The following is a 17,243-nucleotide window of genomic DNA, read 5'->3' on the forward strand; positions in this document are numbered from 1 at the left end:
GTAATGTTTGTTCCCCCCAGGGCCCTTCCTCTTGTATGGAATTCCACCGCATAATAACACACTTATTTTTTTCTCTCTTTCGGTGCGACCTGACCTTGAAGCCCCTCATCTTTAGCACCAAGAAGCTTCCTTGAACTTGTGACGTCACCTCCTAAGAAGCGACCGTTTTCCGGGAAAGAGCTGCATTCCTTCCTTTTGCTGGCCCCTGGGAGGAGAGCACAACACAACGTTGTTTGCTGTTGTTGTTGCAATTCTTCCTGTTTCTTTTTTGCCCCAATCCCATACTGATTGGAATCTCTTAACACGTTCTGTAGTTTCCGCTTAGGAGTCTTCTATAAAGTTACTCTCAGGAAAGGTTCCTAGTTCGATTCCCGCTGGAGGTGCATTACGCATTGTTTCGGATCCCACTTTAATGTGTAGGTCCAGTTCCGATTAACCTCTGAACACAAAACAAATTTTGTCAAGCTTTACTTTTTCCTGTGTCTACGCTTCAGCGACCATAGTGTAGGGAGGAAAATGGCGGGAAGGGAGGAAACTGAAATAAGGGACCTGGGAACCTTCCTACATTGTCTGGACAAAGAGGTCGAATAAGATGACGGACGGGAGTGAAAGTGCCTGAAAGAGGTGTGCAAGAAGCTTTTTGTTGACAATATAGTTGATAGATTGAAGAACCCACAATTAATATGAAAAGTAGAGTTGAACATGTGAGGACGTGAGGAGGGGGGATATGGAAAACAAAAAGAAAGGAAAAAAACTTCATTGATGTATGGAAATGTGTGTACAGCCTCAAGGGCTCATACTGAAATGAACCTATATTCTATTCTACATTCTATGCGTAAACAATGTAGACAACATTGCGGCAAGCGTTGGCTTAATCGAAAATGAAGAAGTGTGAGAATTGCCTTGCACTCTACTATTGTAAACATTTTTCTGCGAACTATCAAACGCAAGAAAATGTATTCGTGAATTATGTCTCTCGATTGTCTCCTGCATACCTTCCCAGAAAACTTTTGAAAGTGAATGCTAAGCAACGTGATTGAAAAATTGCACTTTTTCTTCAAAACAGCGTTGTATCTATTAATTTATTGTAAATTTAAGGTAATAATTAGGGAACGGATTTTAAGATGCAGCACTTTTCCAAAAATATAGCTGTTTTCATACCGATCGTTTGAGATATGTTTTTTATGACATGAAATGAAGTAAAATGAACATATTTTTGAGATATGTTTTTTATGACATGAAATGAAGTAAAATGAACATATTTTGTTGCACCTTTTCGTGAGATTAGCCATTTATCCCCTTTTTTACCCTCTTTTGATGCTTCAGCACCCTTTTCCTTCCTTTTCTTTCATGTTTTGTTAAAAAATTGAACAGAAAAATTAATGATTTTCACCCTTCTTGAGCAGTTACATAAAATCCGATAGTCTTATTTTGTAGAGTAGAACGAGAGATATAAAATGGTATTCCAGCCAAAACCGCGGGAGAAAACAGAAATTTTAACAAAACCTGTTCGGCACAACCACAGTTCTCTATGCGGTCCACTCGCATTATATACAGGAGGCGCAGGAAACGAGAGCATTGAATAAAGGCATTTTATTACGACCTTTTGTTGCAACTTATTTGAAAACATTTTCAGAACCTTTTTTTTTTCTTCTTCCCGACCATAATTTTGCACCTTAAAATCCTTTCCCTAGTAATAATGCTTAGATTACGTGTAGGCAACACATGTAGGCCTAAACGTAGAGTCACCTCCTGCTGAGTGGTTCTGAAGCTGTTGAGCCCCGAACTGTTTTGTGCAGGGAAATTGTCTGACAAATCTCCACTTCGGATCATCCACGATGGGCTTTGTACCCGAGTCCCCCCCCCCCCTTTGGGGTTATACGCTCTACCGACAGGATCATCGCTGCTTTATATACTTATTATTATTTTATTATTGGTCAGAAAAGTCTGACGCTCGAAATACAAATAACTCAGTAATTAATAAAAACTCTTCATGATTTGAGAAAATGCATATCTTTTGAATATACAAAATTACCAGTTTCTTCATAACTATGGTTTGAAAGGTCCCTTCCTGCACTGCAGGTTTTGCAGGGCACTTATCGCCGCCACTGCTCACATGCACTGTGCATGTTAATCATTATTAATTATTCAGAATGCTAAACCTCTGACATCATCTTAATTCTGAAAATTAGGCTTCTCTGCTTATTATATGCGTACTTGACTAGGAATTTTTTAATGTTCGAACATTTTTAAGATAATATAAGATTTTGATGATGATGGCGCTGAGTCCTCTTGAAGAATTTGTACACAGATATGTTTACAAGTCAAGATGTTTGAGTGGAGTTTATTATTTTGCGGCGCTTTTCTTCTACTTTTGACTTTTCGTGACAATGAGGATGAGTGATGATTAGATGAGATGGATGAAAGGACTCTCGAATACCCAGCGAGATCGAAAGTCGACCACAGAGCCGTCGGAATGAGTCTTCTAAAATGTTTCTTCTGGCACAAGAAAGATATGGTGCTTTCTGGGGCCTCCTCGATGGCTTGGTAGTAACTAGTGTTGGGCGATATAACGTCCAGGCGATATCAACGAGACGATATATGGTCACTATATTTTAGAGATATATATTGTCACGATATTTGGCAATATGTATTTTGTCGGCGATATATCGTCACGATATTTTGCGATATATATACACTCATGCTCATAAATTAAGGATAATAGAGGTTTTGGTGCCCCACGATACAGCACTGAAACAAACTAGTTGTGGTAGCACAGACACATGTTGAACACACAAGAAAGACATCCACATACCCTGTTTAACCCTGTTTATTGCAGAAAACGTGAGAAAAACCAAAGAACGCACATATGATACTAAGCAAGGGAGATTATAAAATGTTGTTGCACAGTTCTTTTGAGCACGTGCACAGGTTTCAGTATGGAATGTGATGCCCATGCACATTGACACATGCAGTACAACGGCTTTGCATACTCTGGAGTGGGTTGTCGAGCAGCTGCTGGGGTATGGCTTCCCATTCTTGCACCAGTGCCTATCGGAACTCCTGAAGAGTCCGAGGAGGTGGAAGACGTGCGGCGACACGTCGGCCTAGAGCATCCGAAGCATGTTCGATTGGGTTGAGGTCAGGGGAATAGGCAGGTCACTCCTTTCATATGATGTCTTCTGTTTGAAGGTACTCCTCCACAATAGCAGCTCGGTGTGGCCTGGCATTGTCATCCATCAGGAGGAACGTAGGACCGACTGCACCTCTGAAAAGACGAAAGTAGTCTTGCAGAATAACTTCCACGTACACCTGACCTGTTACAGTACCTCTGTCGAAGATATGAAAGGGTGTACGTGAACCCAGGATAATGCCACCTCACACCATGACACCACCACCTCCATACTGGTCCCTTTCGAGGATGGTACCGGGTCTGTATCTGGTTCCTGGTTCACGCCAGATGGTTACACGACGAGAATCATTGTTGAGACTATACCTGGACTCGTCAGTGAAGAGTATCTGAGACCATTCTTCCATTGTCCATGTCCTGTGTTCTCTATACCAGTTGTTACGGGCTACTCTGTGACCATGTGACAGTGGAATGCAGATTGCAGGCCTCCGGGCGAATAAAACGTGCCTGTTGAGTCGTTTGTACACAGTGTGTCTGGAAAGAACTCTTCCAGTGGCAGCTGCAAGGTCTCGAGCAAGGCCCCCGGCAGTACTTGGTCTGTGTCTCCGGGCACTTACGGTCAGATACCTGTCTTCTCGTGGTGTTGTACACTGTGGACGTCCACAGCTGTAGCGCCGAGACACGTTTCCAGTCTGTTGGAATCGTTGCCATAATCGTGAGATGACACTTTGTGGCACATGGAGCACCTGTGACACGACCTGCTGTCTTTGGCCCGCCTCTAGCCGCCCAAGTATCCTTCCCCTCATTACATCATCAATATGTGTTCGTTGAGCCATTTCACACACGCACTCACCATTAGCACACTCGAACACAACTGCACACTTCCTATAGGCACTGTACTCTGGTCAGCAGTTTCGCTACTGTGAGTCATTTGTCTGCTTACAGCGCCACCACACACTGGATCAAGGTCATAGTCAACACAGATTGTTTGGTACAGTACCCAGACATCATTTCAAGCTGCAACGTGCACATCAAATATTTCTTTGTACAAGATTCAGCATTATCCTTAATTTATGAGCATGAGTGTATATATATGCTGTCGGTGATATATCGTCACGATATTTTGCGATATACTATATATATATGCTGTCGGCTATATATCGTCACCATATTTTGCGATATATATGTATGCTGTCGGCGATATATCGTCACGATATTTGGCGATATATATATATCGTGTTGGCGATATATCGTCACGATTTTTTAGCGATATATATCGTGTCAGCGATATGTATCGTGGTGACGATATATCACCGATATCACGATACGGAAAAAAATATCGTATCGTCTGTGACGATGTATCGCGATATCAAATTTCCGATATCGTCCATCCCGGTAACGTAGTAACGTCGTTGCCTTATATAATCAAAGGTTCCGGGTTCGATACCCGATGGAGGCGCATAGTGGTTCGGATCCAACTTTAAACTGTAGATCGAGTCCATAAAGTTGGACTTAAATACTGAAACTCATCACCGGTACATATATTGTCAAGGGATTGGTGCCTCGATTCCTACTGTTTCCCATTTGTGTTGTTAAACTACCGTTTGTCTCTCTTAGTGTATATTTTTTTCGTTAAAACATGCAATCGCACTAGTCAATCTTCGCAGAAGCTTAAAAATATATATTTGTGGGATCAATATTGCATCTTCGACAAAATATTGTCTGCGGCCTCCCAGATGGCGCAGTGGTAACGTCGTTGCCTTGTAAGGAATGAGTCCCGGGTTCGATACCCGGTGGAGGCACATGGTGGTTCGGATCCCACTTTAAACTGTAGGTCCAGTCCCGATTGGCCTTACTGTGCATAAAGTTGACTTTAAATACCAACTCAATCAGTCAATCAAACGATTATCTGCAATATAAAAAGCACAGAAATTGTGTCATCTCGCAACGACGTGAAATCTTGCAAGGGAGTCCTTTGAAAGATTCCATGTTAAGATTACTGAAGTGTAAACTTGGCAGCGAAATGAAACGTTGCTCTGAGTGATAGAAAGCCTTCCTTCTCACTTATCTGGGGCATCCCTCGACTCTGAACTCGAAGGTTTGAATTCATTGAATACCGGAGCAGCGACTTCAGGTGTGGCCAGTGGCGAAAAACTTCCACACGTTCTAAGCGCAGCATCCACATCTAGGGCTAGGAATGTGAAGAATGCAAACGCCATTAATATGTAGAAAACCTGCGCTTGATTAACTGGGGATTGCCCTTCCTGTCTAGAAATGGCCGATAAATCACGGAATGCGGTCTCGCGAGAATGGAGGCCATTGTAATGCTTTAATGGAGGACAAGACGTAATCACTATTTGCAGTGGGGGACTACGATTACTTGCAGATCGACTTATTACCGGAATGAAGACATGCATGTTGCAATAACAACTGGCATCCTTAGAATGAACATGTCACCAGTCAAATGTAAAGTGCCTACTTATCTTCGTAAACTACCCATACTCATTACTAGGGAGCGGAAGTTGATGAAATGTCATCTTTTTTCTGACATCTCGGACACGATGCCCATTAAATATACACAATATTACACTTCGTCCAGAACATAAAAAAGGTAATTTTAAAGTGCTTTTTTTGCATTTTTTGCCAATTTTCAGGTTTTAGGTCATTTTCTCCGATTTTCGCCATTTTTTTGCAATATTCAGTGTATAGTTTCGTCATATTTTGTCACTTCTTTCATTTTGGTAATCTTCTTGAGTCTTTTCACCAAGGTGAACATAGGTCTATATATATCTGGCAGGATTGCAGTTTACGAGCAAAAGAAATGCTGAACTGGTGACAGTCTTTGTTGTGTCTGGGGAAACCACCAGGTGCTCGCCTGTGGCAAACTCAGATATTTCAAACAATTTCTGATGTTAAAAATTACTTTTCGACGCACTTTTTCTGGGGGATGGGGGGTGCGTGTCTATGAACCCTTTCCCGGATGCGTCCATGATTTTGGTTTCCCTATTTTTTTATACAATTCGTTAAAATATCTAAACAAAAATTTCTTACGTGGATCGTGATAATTTATTTTCTTTATATTGCCACAGAAACACACCACACTACATCACCAGGCAAAGATGCGGGAAATTAATGCATTTACACCAATTCATTCCGCGTATACGACTCTTTCATTAAATTGTTTTAAAATTATTCAGTTGATTCCATTGGAAATTCTCGTTGCATATGTTAATTGAATTTGCATGTGGTATCATTTGGCGCCTTTTTTTAAAGCAAGATTGCATTTTGTTTAATTTCCTTTTCATTTCAATTTTTAACCTGAAACTAACAAATTTAATGGTCATTTTTTGCATTTTTTACGTCATTTTTTCCCATTTTTTAGGACATTCTATAGGTCATATACCTATATTTTTTAGGTCATCAACTTCCGCTCCCTACTCATTACGGAACTCATTACTCGGTATCTGAAAGTACAGTGTTACCGCCAGCCTCTGTGGCAACATGGTAAGCGTAACGCGCTACCAAGCTAGAAGTCCCTGTTTCGAAACCCTAGGTAAGGCATGAATGTATCATGTGTTTCCCCTAAAGTCCATTTCACCAGTTCATCATTCATCCTTATTGTCTCAGTCAACCCAAGAGGTACAGTTGTGAGTTTCTTACACTTCATGCACAGATAGACTAAACGGGACTGGGCATACAGTTTAAAGTTGGACCCGAACCACTATGTGCCTCCACCGAGTATCGAACTCGGGCCCCTTGATTACAAGGTCACAACATTATCACTACGCCATAGGGGAGACCCCGCCCTAAGAGTTAGAAAAGCGAGCTAAATTTAACGGAAATAGATGTAGAAAATTCTGAGTTACGGGTATCAGAACGAAGTTGTGCATCATTGCGTATTATATAACCGAATGTTCGACGGAAACTAAAGTTGTTTTTTTCTCCGTTTTTCGTAACTTTTTTTTTATATATCGCCACTGCAAGATGTTCCTAGGTGGGTCTCGGCCTGCGCATGGATATACAGAGTGACACAGAGAAACGGGAACTTTTGAAAAGCGTAGTTGGCAGCACTGCATAACGGTATCTTGAGCAACAGACAACGTTGCCATTTATTAATCATGGATCAGTGGAACGGTCAACATCGTGCTTTCGCCATAAAAATGTTTTACAAAAACAATGATAGTTTGCAAGTTGCGCAGAGGGAGTTCAGTCCCAGCAACCCTCAGGAACTTCATGAACGTCCTTTACACAGCAGCATTGTGACGGTATGGTGTGCAGTTTCGTCACACGGGGTCATCGGACCTTAGCTTTTGAAAATGAAGAACATGTTGAGATGCTGAAAGCTTTTGCTGCACCTGCATTTAACAGGTTTCCACAACTTCACGAAGCCTGGTTTCAAGAGGATGGTGCGACAGCGCACACTCCAAGGCAGTCCATGACAACTGTGCGAGAATTGTTTGGTAATCGCGTTATCTCTCGATTTGGTGACATTTCCTGGCCACCAAGATCCCCGGATTTGTCCGTATGTGATTTCTTCTTCTGAGGCCACCTGAGGAGTCAGGTGTATACGTCTCGGCCAAGAACAAGGGATGAATTGAAGCAACGAATTAAAGAAGAAATTCGTGCCATCCCACCTGACATGTTGCAGCGATCAATGAGGAATCTCAATGTAGATTGCAAGAATGCAGAGCTAGCAAAGGACTCGATCTCAAGGACGTAATTTTCAAAAAGTGATACTGTGGATTACTGTATCTTAAATGGCAAGTTGTAACAGTTCAATTTCTGTCAATATATGTCTTTATCTGATTTCTCTGGTGTCTGGTGGGTTTTTCAAAAGTTCCCGTTTTTCTGTGTCACCCTGTACTTTGGTTGTATCCCTTCATCAGTTTTATCGTATCACCTCCCATTCTATCGTCACGATTAGTCAAAGTGGCAGAAAAGCGACTTAAACGAAAATACAAATATAATTATGGAGTATCCTTTGCGTGCCTTCAAGAAGTCAAGCCCAGGTTGGTTTTGGTGCGGTGATTTAAATATCAATTGCCCTCATCGTTACTTCACCAGACAATCGAAAACTACAGGCCGTATCAATATCATCCAAGATTTGCATTTTCTCACGTACCATGTTATCCTGTAAGAATATGCTGTTAATGTAGAATTTACAATACTGTACCGTTATCATTTAACAGCCTGCTGGTATTTTACAAAAACGGGATACAACCGTTTCTTGCTTAAATTTGAATATTTTTATCGTGAGTAAAGATGCATAATGATTATAAATTGTACTCGCGTGTACCATAAATGTATTTTTAAAAGCTGAATCATTAAAATTACATTAATTAGGGCAACTATATAATGTCCGTTAATACTTTAAGACCGGCCATGGTCATTTTCTTGTGCGGTGGTTTGATGGCAGCGGAAATTGACGATCTTTGTTCCCCCATTTCTTCAATCAACTTTTTAGTTGATCTAAGAATTAAAATTTTCTACAAATTACTTCCATTGGCACGTCCGTCTGTCTGTGAGATCCAACAATTGAAAATCAAAGATCGGCCCGTTACTATTGCTGAGATAGCTCCGAAACCATTCGAGCTGCCTTAACAAAATTTGGTGAGTTGCAAGAACTCTGAATTTTCTACTGCAAACCTCTCGCTCGTTTGTTCTAGACAACAATACAAACCAGCGATATGTGTTGATTTTTACAGAAAATACTAAATATGGAACCACAAAATTCATTTGACAGAAACATGGACCTCATGTTAAATGACCGTGATATAAAGAATGTTGAACTGATTGCCTGTCCATGGCAGTCAAACAATCGAATTCGACGATCGATTTGTGCGTAACCTTAGATATCGTCGCACCAATGCCCAAACCAGTATAGTATAAACTTTTATAGTATAAAAAATATACATAAAAACGAAACGTTTCCACCCTCTAACAGGGTCTTCTTCAGACGAATATTCACAATAAATTTTAATTATTAACATGGAAACAAGGCTTAACGGTGTTACTTTTGAGATGAAAGCTCTTTATATTCAATTTCCTAGGATAACCGGGGTTTACATTTGTAAACATGTCATCGGTAACATTTGTACCTACTTATGACTGTTTATTAGGCCGTATAAGTTCGCATGCAAATGTATGAACAAAAGGTAGTAAAAAAATGACAATGTGTATTATATCGACCTACCCTTGAATAAAAGTATCAGTATTTTATAACTAAAGTGCCCATAAAAATTACATTTTAAATGTAAACATTAGTTATGTCCATTTGGTTACTGAATTGGAAAACTATAAACTCTACCATGATAAAAATAAAATTCTTCATGCGATATTTGACGCAGTTTCAGTCAATTTAATAAATCTGTCTTTAGGGACAACAGGAGACGATTCACGTTTTAGCACTGAAAAGAATGTTTGGTAATCCATTGCTTCATTGTTTTGGTAACAATAGATTAACCACCTTGTGTATTTCAACTTCGCATTTCAATTAATGTCCCATAAGCCTTGTTTGTAAATCCATTGTTTTGGTAGCAGAAAATAAAGCACATTTCGTATTTGAATTTTACGTTAGAATTCATGTTATGTATGCCTAATGCATTTTATTTAGGTGCTTCACTTGGTTACTGAAAATTGTCATTTTTCACAATTGTAAGTCCATATTTAATTTCATATTTTGATGAAAGTAAGTAACGTATATTTACATATCTGACACATTTTTCTTACATATAAATCCGTTCACTTCTAACCTATCACGATAAGTGCATTTGTTGTTGCGAGGATAAGTAACGAAGTGACTGTAATGAATCGTGGCTCGTAACGGTGGTTTCTGCAGACACACTTTTAATGACGCTGGAGGGCTCGAGCAGGAGATGTTGCACTCCCTCCCTCAGACCTTGTAAGACCTTGGCCTCCTCAACGAGCTCTTCTCTTACTTCTTGCCTTTCTTACTGGTAATTAACAAGTATCCCTCCTGGGCTTTGGTGCATCGATGTTGTAACCTTGCATTCCATACTTTTCTTGCGATATTTCCAGAGCTGCTTTCTTTTTATTCTTTGAATCTCATATGTACTCTTTTCTGCAACTTAATTCCTGCTCTCGAACAAGGTCCTACCACTGCTGGAGGTTCGACCCTGTAAAATATAATCATTTGAATCAGTGCTTGAGAACAATCGATATATCTCGAACCGTCTGTCTCTCAGAATCAAACTAAAGATATAAACATGTAATTTGTTATCCCACGTGCAAGAGATATTCTCGATTTAATTTTATTATTAATTTATGTGTCCCGCCACGTGGCCGTGCCGCCGCAACCGAATTGCGCACACTTTAGATTCAGAATTGCGCACAAATCTCACTGACCTGTTTTGCGCACAGATTTTTATCTAACGTTGGCACTTTGATAGTGCGCAAAACTGTTTTTTTTTTCTTTAGACAAGCAGAGAAAGAGAAATTAGAAATAAATTAGTAAATCTCTTAAGGATTAAATAAAAAATATAATTTGACCAGTAAATGTAGCAAGTCAAGATACAATTTTCATACCAATTTATATAATACATTACATGCCCTATAACATTTCCCCCACCCCTATTAAAAACCTGCAATGTTAGTTTTTGGAAATATAATGCCATTCAATTTTTATTCAGGTGTTTCCACACTTTTGGACCACCCTGTATATTATATTGATTAAGGAGCCTGTTTGTATGCCAATAGGACGTCAAAGGGCTGACAGTAACCATCTATATTATAGTGACTTATCCATAACAAATTAATATTGAAAAAATAAATTATGTGGAATGAAATACCGATAAAATAACAATTGTTAAGTGCATTACTTGTCTCAGTTTGGCCATTTAAAACCTAACAGAAATACACATTTAAAAATGTATGTAATGAAATTTGAATGAAATGCTAAACTATATTAGTTCTGTTTCAAGTTGGGTAAAATATTGTATACGAGTATAAGGTAGTCACCCAAACTTCGCCACCTGTCATTTTCGAAAAGTTACCAGATTTAGCCGAACGATGACATCATCAACTTGTGCATAGTATCTCGAAGCTTCATATAATGTAGTTAGATGGAGCGTTATCAGTATTGCTTGGCTCGAGATATTCGCCATATTGTGTTGCGTGTGGTGGTTGGTGATACAACAGTTACTCCGTTAATATCAGTTTCATACGTAATCAGTTATCTATGCAGACAGTGTGATATATAATTTTAAAGTGCATTTTGTATACTTTCTGTCAGTATTATTAGTATGTAATTTTCTTTAGCGATGTCCAACTGTTTGATGGTGCTGTTAAATGCTGCGCCTGTTCCTAAGTTCTCCACTACAGCTTGTGCCAAGCTACGTAGGTAAATAATTTAATTGTAATGGAAACTGGTATTCATTTCACAGGCCATGGATGAAAGTGCTACACGAGGGAGCAAAAGAAATCTGATGAAGGCTTTAGTATTGATTAAAAGTAAGAAAATAAGCATTTCGGCTTATCTATTGTATCTAATATATGTAGTTATTTCTTGTACGAAATTTGTATATTTCAATCCAGTCTTTGTCACTACAGAAATACATTTATGTATTACTTTTTATGTAAATATTATGTCGGTAAACAACATGAACGTAAGTGGTGAACTTAGGAAACACATGTACCTTAACTTCACCACTACTCTTTTAATATTTTTGTGCAAGAAGGAGAAGCATGTTTCTTGCAATATTTGTTTGAAAGTCTTCTAAGACATTAGCATTGATATCCTATTTTTTTTATTCTCATAAAATGTTTATACGTCTCTTGAAAAATATTTTTTTTTAGAGTGGCGAACTTGGCGTGACCTACCTTATTTATCAAAATATACTATATATCTTAAGCGACATGAACTCTTCATTATTCTATTTAAACAACTTTATTTTGAAGGCCTTTAAATACAGTATTTTTTCTTTTTTTAGTTCGGAAATTTTCGTGTGATGTAGGCTAGAGGCCGTCACACCCTTGAACAAAAGGACAATCCACGAAGAACGAGAGGCAGTAATGTCCGTACAGTCACGTCAGCATCTTTTAGCATGTTAAGACGCTGAATGGAACAAAGGAGTTCTTTGCCATTTCTGTGAAAACTGTATTATTATTGCATGTTGCACATTCAATCTAACAATCTCCCTGCGTTTTAAAGAAATGTAATCTAATTAGTCCCTAGAATTCGCAGTTTCGTTCACGCAATTGGCGATAATGTGTGCGATTTCGCACACTTGCAACTTTATTAGCTCATTCCGCTTCGTTATTTTCCCAAGATTTCAGTTTTGTTGTATGTATTAAGTGGAAATTCCAGATTGTAAACAGATTAACCAAATTACGTCTACTGCTGTCAAGCGAAGCTGCGTGAGACTGAGTTCGAAAGATAACCCTTGCTTTTTCCAAGTGAGAAATTTGCACGTTCCCAACAATATGTGTGCAAAATCATGCCCGCTGCCATGTTTCCGGCAAATGCTTTGGAGCGTGTTGTAAATTTGATAAGAATTGTGTTTGTAGCCTTTGTGGCAGTGATTCAAGGTACAAACATAACAAATAACAATTTATGTTAAATGCAGTCCTTCTGCATTTGGCCTTAACAATAATCGAAGTATCTAAAAGGATGTTGTCATTTTAAAGGAGCGTTTCTTAAAGGTAACACCATTTTCGATTCTCATGAAAATGGGTCCTCTTCGATAGCGTAACGGCTAATACTATCGCCTTATAATTGATGGATCCAGGATTCGATTGCGTGGAGGCATATTTTTAACTGTACGTCGAGTTCATCTGAGCATAAAGTGAACTTAAAACAAACTTATTTAGATTAGAGATTAGAGAATATCTGAGAATATATCTCAGATTAGAAATATATTCTGGAAGTGCAAAATTGTATACTTTAAAATAAAAAATACAGTAATATATCTTTGTGACTTTTTGTATGTGTATTGAGATATCCATAGAAGATACGCAGGAAACTGTATACAAATATATGCATGGTGCGACCGCATGCGCTGATTGATAAACATTAAAACTTGATTTTTTTTGTGAACGTTCTTTGAGATCGTACAGCAACCCCATGCGTTACAAATTGTCAGTATGCAAAGGGTAGCATAAAATTTATATGATGCTAACCACAAAAACAGCGCTTGCTTTCCAAACACGATTCATATTTTACCCCGAATTGGGAAAATCACACCATCCTAACCACCGACGAAAGCATGATCTTCTTTCATTATTAATATATTATAAACATTGTCATGCATACGTACACGCACACAAAATGTATTAATTGACCAAAAGGAAACTTCATTTTTAATTCCCCACTTCAATAAAGCCACCAACATTGGGTCTATTTTCATCCACAGAGCGTTTGTTTTGCTGCGTGCTTGCTGTCGCTTGCCGGACCTCGTGCTGTTTCTGCCAGATTTCCTATACTGCCCTGCGCCCCTGACGTCAAATTGAATGTGCCGTTGACGCTGTACGCTGGTATGAACCTCAGTGAGAACGAAACATGCTTCGTACTTAAAGGATACATTTACGTTAGCGTAATGGTACTGTTTCATGATGTCGCCTGTCGTTTTCTACGATGAAGCAGACATCGATGGATGTTAGTGACGCAGCGACGTACCCAGATTTCAATTGTGAGTTTTTGCCCGAGTCTAGGGGCAGGGAGTTGAGGGACCTGCACGTGTTTATCTTTGCCTTTAATTATCGTCATCATTTCTTAATTTACCTAGTAGAGTACATAACATAAATGCCCCCTTTAAGGACGAAACATGTTCCGTTCTCATTGAGGCTCGTACCAGAGTCTCAACATTCTGCGTTGATAATTCTAGCACATTACATTGAAAACAATATATATTTCCAACAACTTTCCTCTATAGCCCTCTTTGGGAGCCAGGATTACTACTTATTTCCGATTTCGACAAAAAGTTTATCACCAGCGTACTGAAGTTCCACATTTTAGATAATTCCATTTAATATTTTGTGTTTAGGGCCATTTTACAAAATTTTGTAAAATGGCGGTTCTGTGCAAAGGTGTACGGGTTTGGTGATACACAGTATCTACTCAAACTTTTTTTTTTCTGTCACTTCCATATGGGTAATCTACGACTCTTCTACAGGTCTATAACCACCACTCTATTCTATAACCGCACGTATTTACATTTACTCTCTGCATTGTGCAAGGGTAACATGGAACCCTTTTTAAATCGCGAAAACTAACGTTTCTCCTATATTCTTTTCAGGATGGCGAAAGAAAATTTATTCTGAAGCTGCTCCTCCTGTGCACACTTCGAGCAAAACTTTGGTAAGTACTTTGTTATTGATTTCGTAGAGTATCGATCTAGCCAATTTTTTACTTGATCCTGAATAATTTATAAAATAAGAATTTAATTTTCCTGAAGATAGATATTGTACATCGTAGGAAGCACTCACTGCTCTTGCAAATAGACCGTGTTAAAAATGTAAACATAAACATTGGTGAGGTCTTGCCCGGTCCCCCCGGAACTTCCGGTTTAGGCCAGTCCCCGTTGTTGCCAGTGCAGATTCACTGGCATACGAAGTAAGAAATGGGCGCTTGTTTTCATCAGTTGTGCGACGATAGTCAAGAAAGGTATTTGTTAAAGTTCTACTATGAAGGAGTGGACGTCTAGAATCCGTCGGATGATCAACTTCAGAGCAGATTATTAAAATATGACGTGTCTTTGTGGTCGCCAGTTGTACCTAGGTATAGCATAGTACATACAAGTATCTCATGTACAAGCACGACGAGCTCAAAACGTACGAAAATTTAGATATATTTAATTATTTTGTAAATGTAAAAGTGAGGGAAAGAGAATTCTATAAAACTAGTGATATTATTATATTATAAAGTATGGTTAAGTGAATCTTTGCCAACAAATCTGCAGAAGTAATGAAATGACACATAACAAATGCTAGTAAATATATGTGCTTTCAACGTCGCCTTTCCCCTTGAGGGATTTAGGGAAAACCTATGATATGGCATGCCACTTTCACTTGCACGAATTTACTTCAAACAACAAGGGAGTTTTCAGACTGAAGCGACAAGCGATATCGGGATTTCGCACAGAAGCATTCGATCTAAAGCAAACCATTCACCAGTCACGCTTGCGCAAATAACAGGCCGGGGCAACACAATGTACGGTATTGATAAAACGGCCCATTCCGAGCGACAAGCGACACCTGCAATTTGTCGTGTCTCTTTAATTCGGAAGGTGTTGTTTATTTTTGAATGTTGGTTTCCAAGAGACACGTATGGCTGCAGTCTGAAATCTTCCTTTCGAACCAATTCACCACGAGAAAATGCACGTGTCGCTTGGACTGGACTGTTGTTTTCTCAGTACCATGCATCGTGTCGCCTCGGTCTCTTGTATTCGTATGCAAGGTGAATTGTTTCCTTTAGAGTAAAGGGGCTGTTGCTTGTCGCTTCGGTGTGTAATCTCCGTGCCACTTAAAAGTGAATCCTCAGTGATCAATGAATTTTTTGGAACCGAAGCGACGCGACGAGCTGCACGTGTCGCTCAGATTTCCAATGGCGTGTATTGTGCCGCCTGAGACTTGATTTCCCATGAGCGGTAAATACTTATTTATAGACTAAATGGGCCTGTGTCGCTTGTCACTTCGGTACGAACCACTGCTTTCGCGTGTCGCTTCGGTTTGAAACCTCACTAAGAGGCGTGCTTTTGACCACAACACAATACGCAGATAAACGATCAACATGTTTATAACAAAATGCAAGTCGTACAAATCCTTTCCGGGTACCAATCCTTTCTTCGTTCTGCTTGTATCAAGAGGTTTCGTCTCTCTACGTCCTTCGGAAACGTACGAAGTGATACTTGACTCAATAAATTTGTTCCCGATCGAACTGTACAACCATATGCTACACAGCTGATATTTCCTTGTAAAAGAATCTCCACTTTGCCCTTTCATATTAACGTCCATAGCACCGTAAGCGTAACCGGATGTTCGAAGGGAACAAAACGAGTGCGCATGCTCCGCAGTAGCTCCGCCTTTAACACCGTCTATATGGACATCGTTTCATTCAACCCTTAGTTGTCAGTCTTTGACGCCTAATGCAATATTCTTGCAAATACTTTACGACCTTTAAATCCCATAATCTGTGAATCAACTACCAGTCGAATATTTGTCGATCATTGACCACTCTGATGTTGCCATCTTCTTTCTTAACCTCCAGTTCAAGAACCTATTCTAAATTAAAAATAGCCCCTTCCAGTCCGATGCATTTTTTGACACTTTTTTGCACTCGCGTGTCTAGTTGGTTACAAAGTGCAAAACCGAGTTTGGTACCAATGTCTGCACCGTTTGCGCTACGTTCTGGAGCGGTGTACAGTGTGGTGTACGGTCACTTGGTGCGTGGCAACCAATCGAATGAACGTTTATAGCAGCAGACGGACATTTGTTGAATCTTCCGAAGTTGAACACCACTGTACTTGCGTGCAGCGTCTACTTGGTTGAACACAATTTCCTTGCACCAACATGACACCGGGATACACCTGCGCTACACCTAGTGTCAAATAGTGCAGCGAACTAGACTGGACCAACGGGTTCTGTGGTTAAAATTTATAGTGAATGTGTAGATTAATTATCAAATATATCGAACAAATATCGAAAGTTCTGTAATCCGTTCAAATGGCATGCAATCTTTCTGTAATGCTGGAGTTGCCTGCATGAGAAAAATATACAGGTTTATGCATGTAAGACGTCCTTACAGCACATTAATCAGAAACATATGAATTACGCACATGTAATGTAACCGGGACATTATAGCATTCCAGGAATAGCAATGAAATTCGATTGGCTGTACCATATGGGTTTTATGAAGCCAGTATTGTAACTTCCCATTGCTGAGAAGTTACGCACTCAACTAACGTGTTGCTCTTTTTTGTAATTGCATTACCTTCACGTTCCTCGAATTATGTTAGTTACCGTAACGCTACAAGGTTTCTTTTTTTTAAAAAAAAAAATAGAAACGTTTATATTATTTTCCTTTGTTGTTACTCTTCCATGATAGCTCCTAATAATTGTATAGTTTACTCTTCAGAACGAAACTGTTTTGTCACTCTTT

At 39.3% G+C, this 17,243-nt stretch overlaps 1 protein-coding gene across 1 annotated transcript in view; it reads left to right on the plus strand.

The window, feature by feature from the left end:
- Positions 1 to 17,243, plus strand: part of LOC145994730 (uncharacterized) — a 402,364-nt gene that overhangs the window by 157,867 nt on the left and 227,254 nt on the right. The window contains exon 10 of the mRNA XM_083130940.1: positions 14,383 to 14,444. Coding sequence (XP_082987066.1) covers positions 14,383 to 14,444 — 62 coding nt within the window. The remainder of the gene's footprint in view (positions 1 to 14,382; positions 14,445 to 17,243) is intronic.

The sequence above is a fragment of the Lepisma saccharinum genome, chromosome 11 (genome assembly GCF_977018435.1).
Source record: "Lepisma saccharinum chromosome 11, izLepSacc3.1, whole genome shotgun sequence".
Lineage (NCBI taxonomy): Eukaryota > Metazoa > Arthropoda > Insecta > Zygentoma > Lepismatidae > Lepisma > Lepisma saccharinum.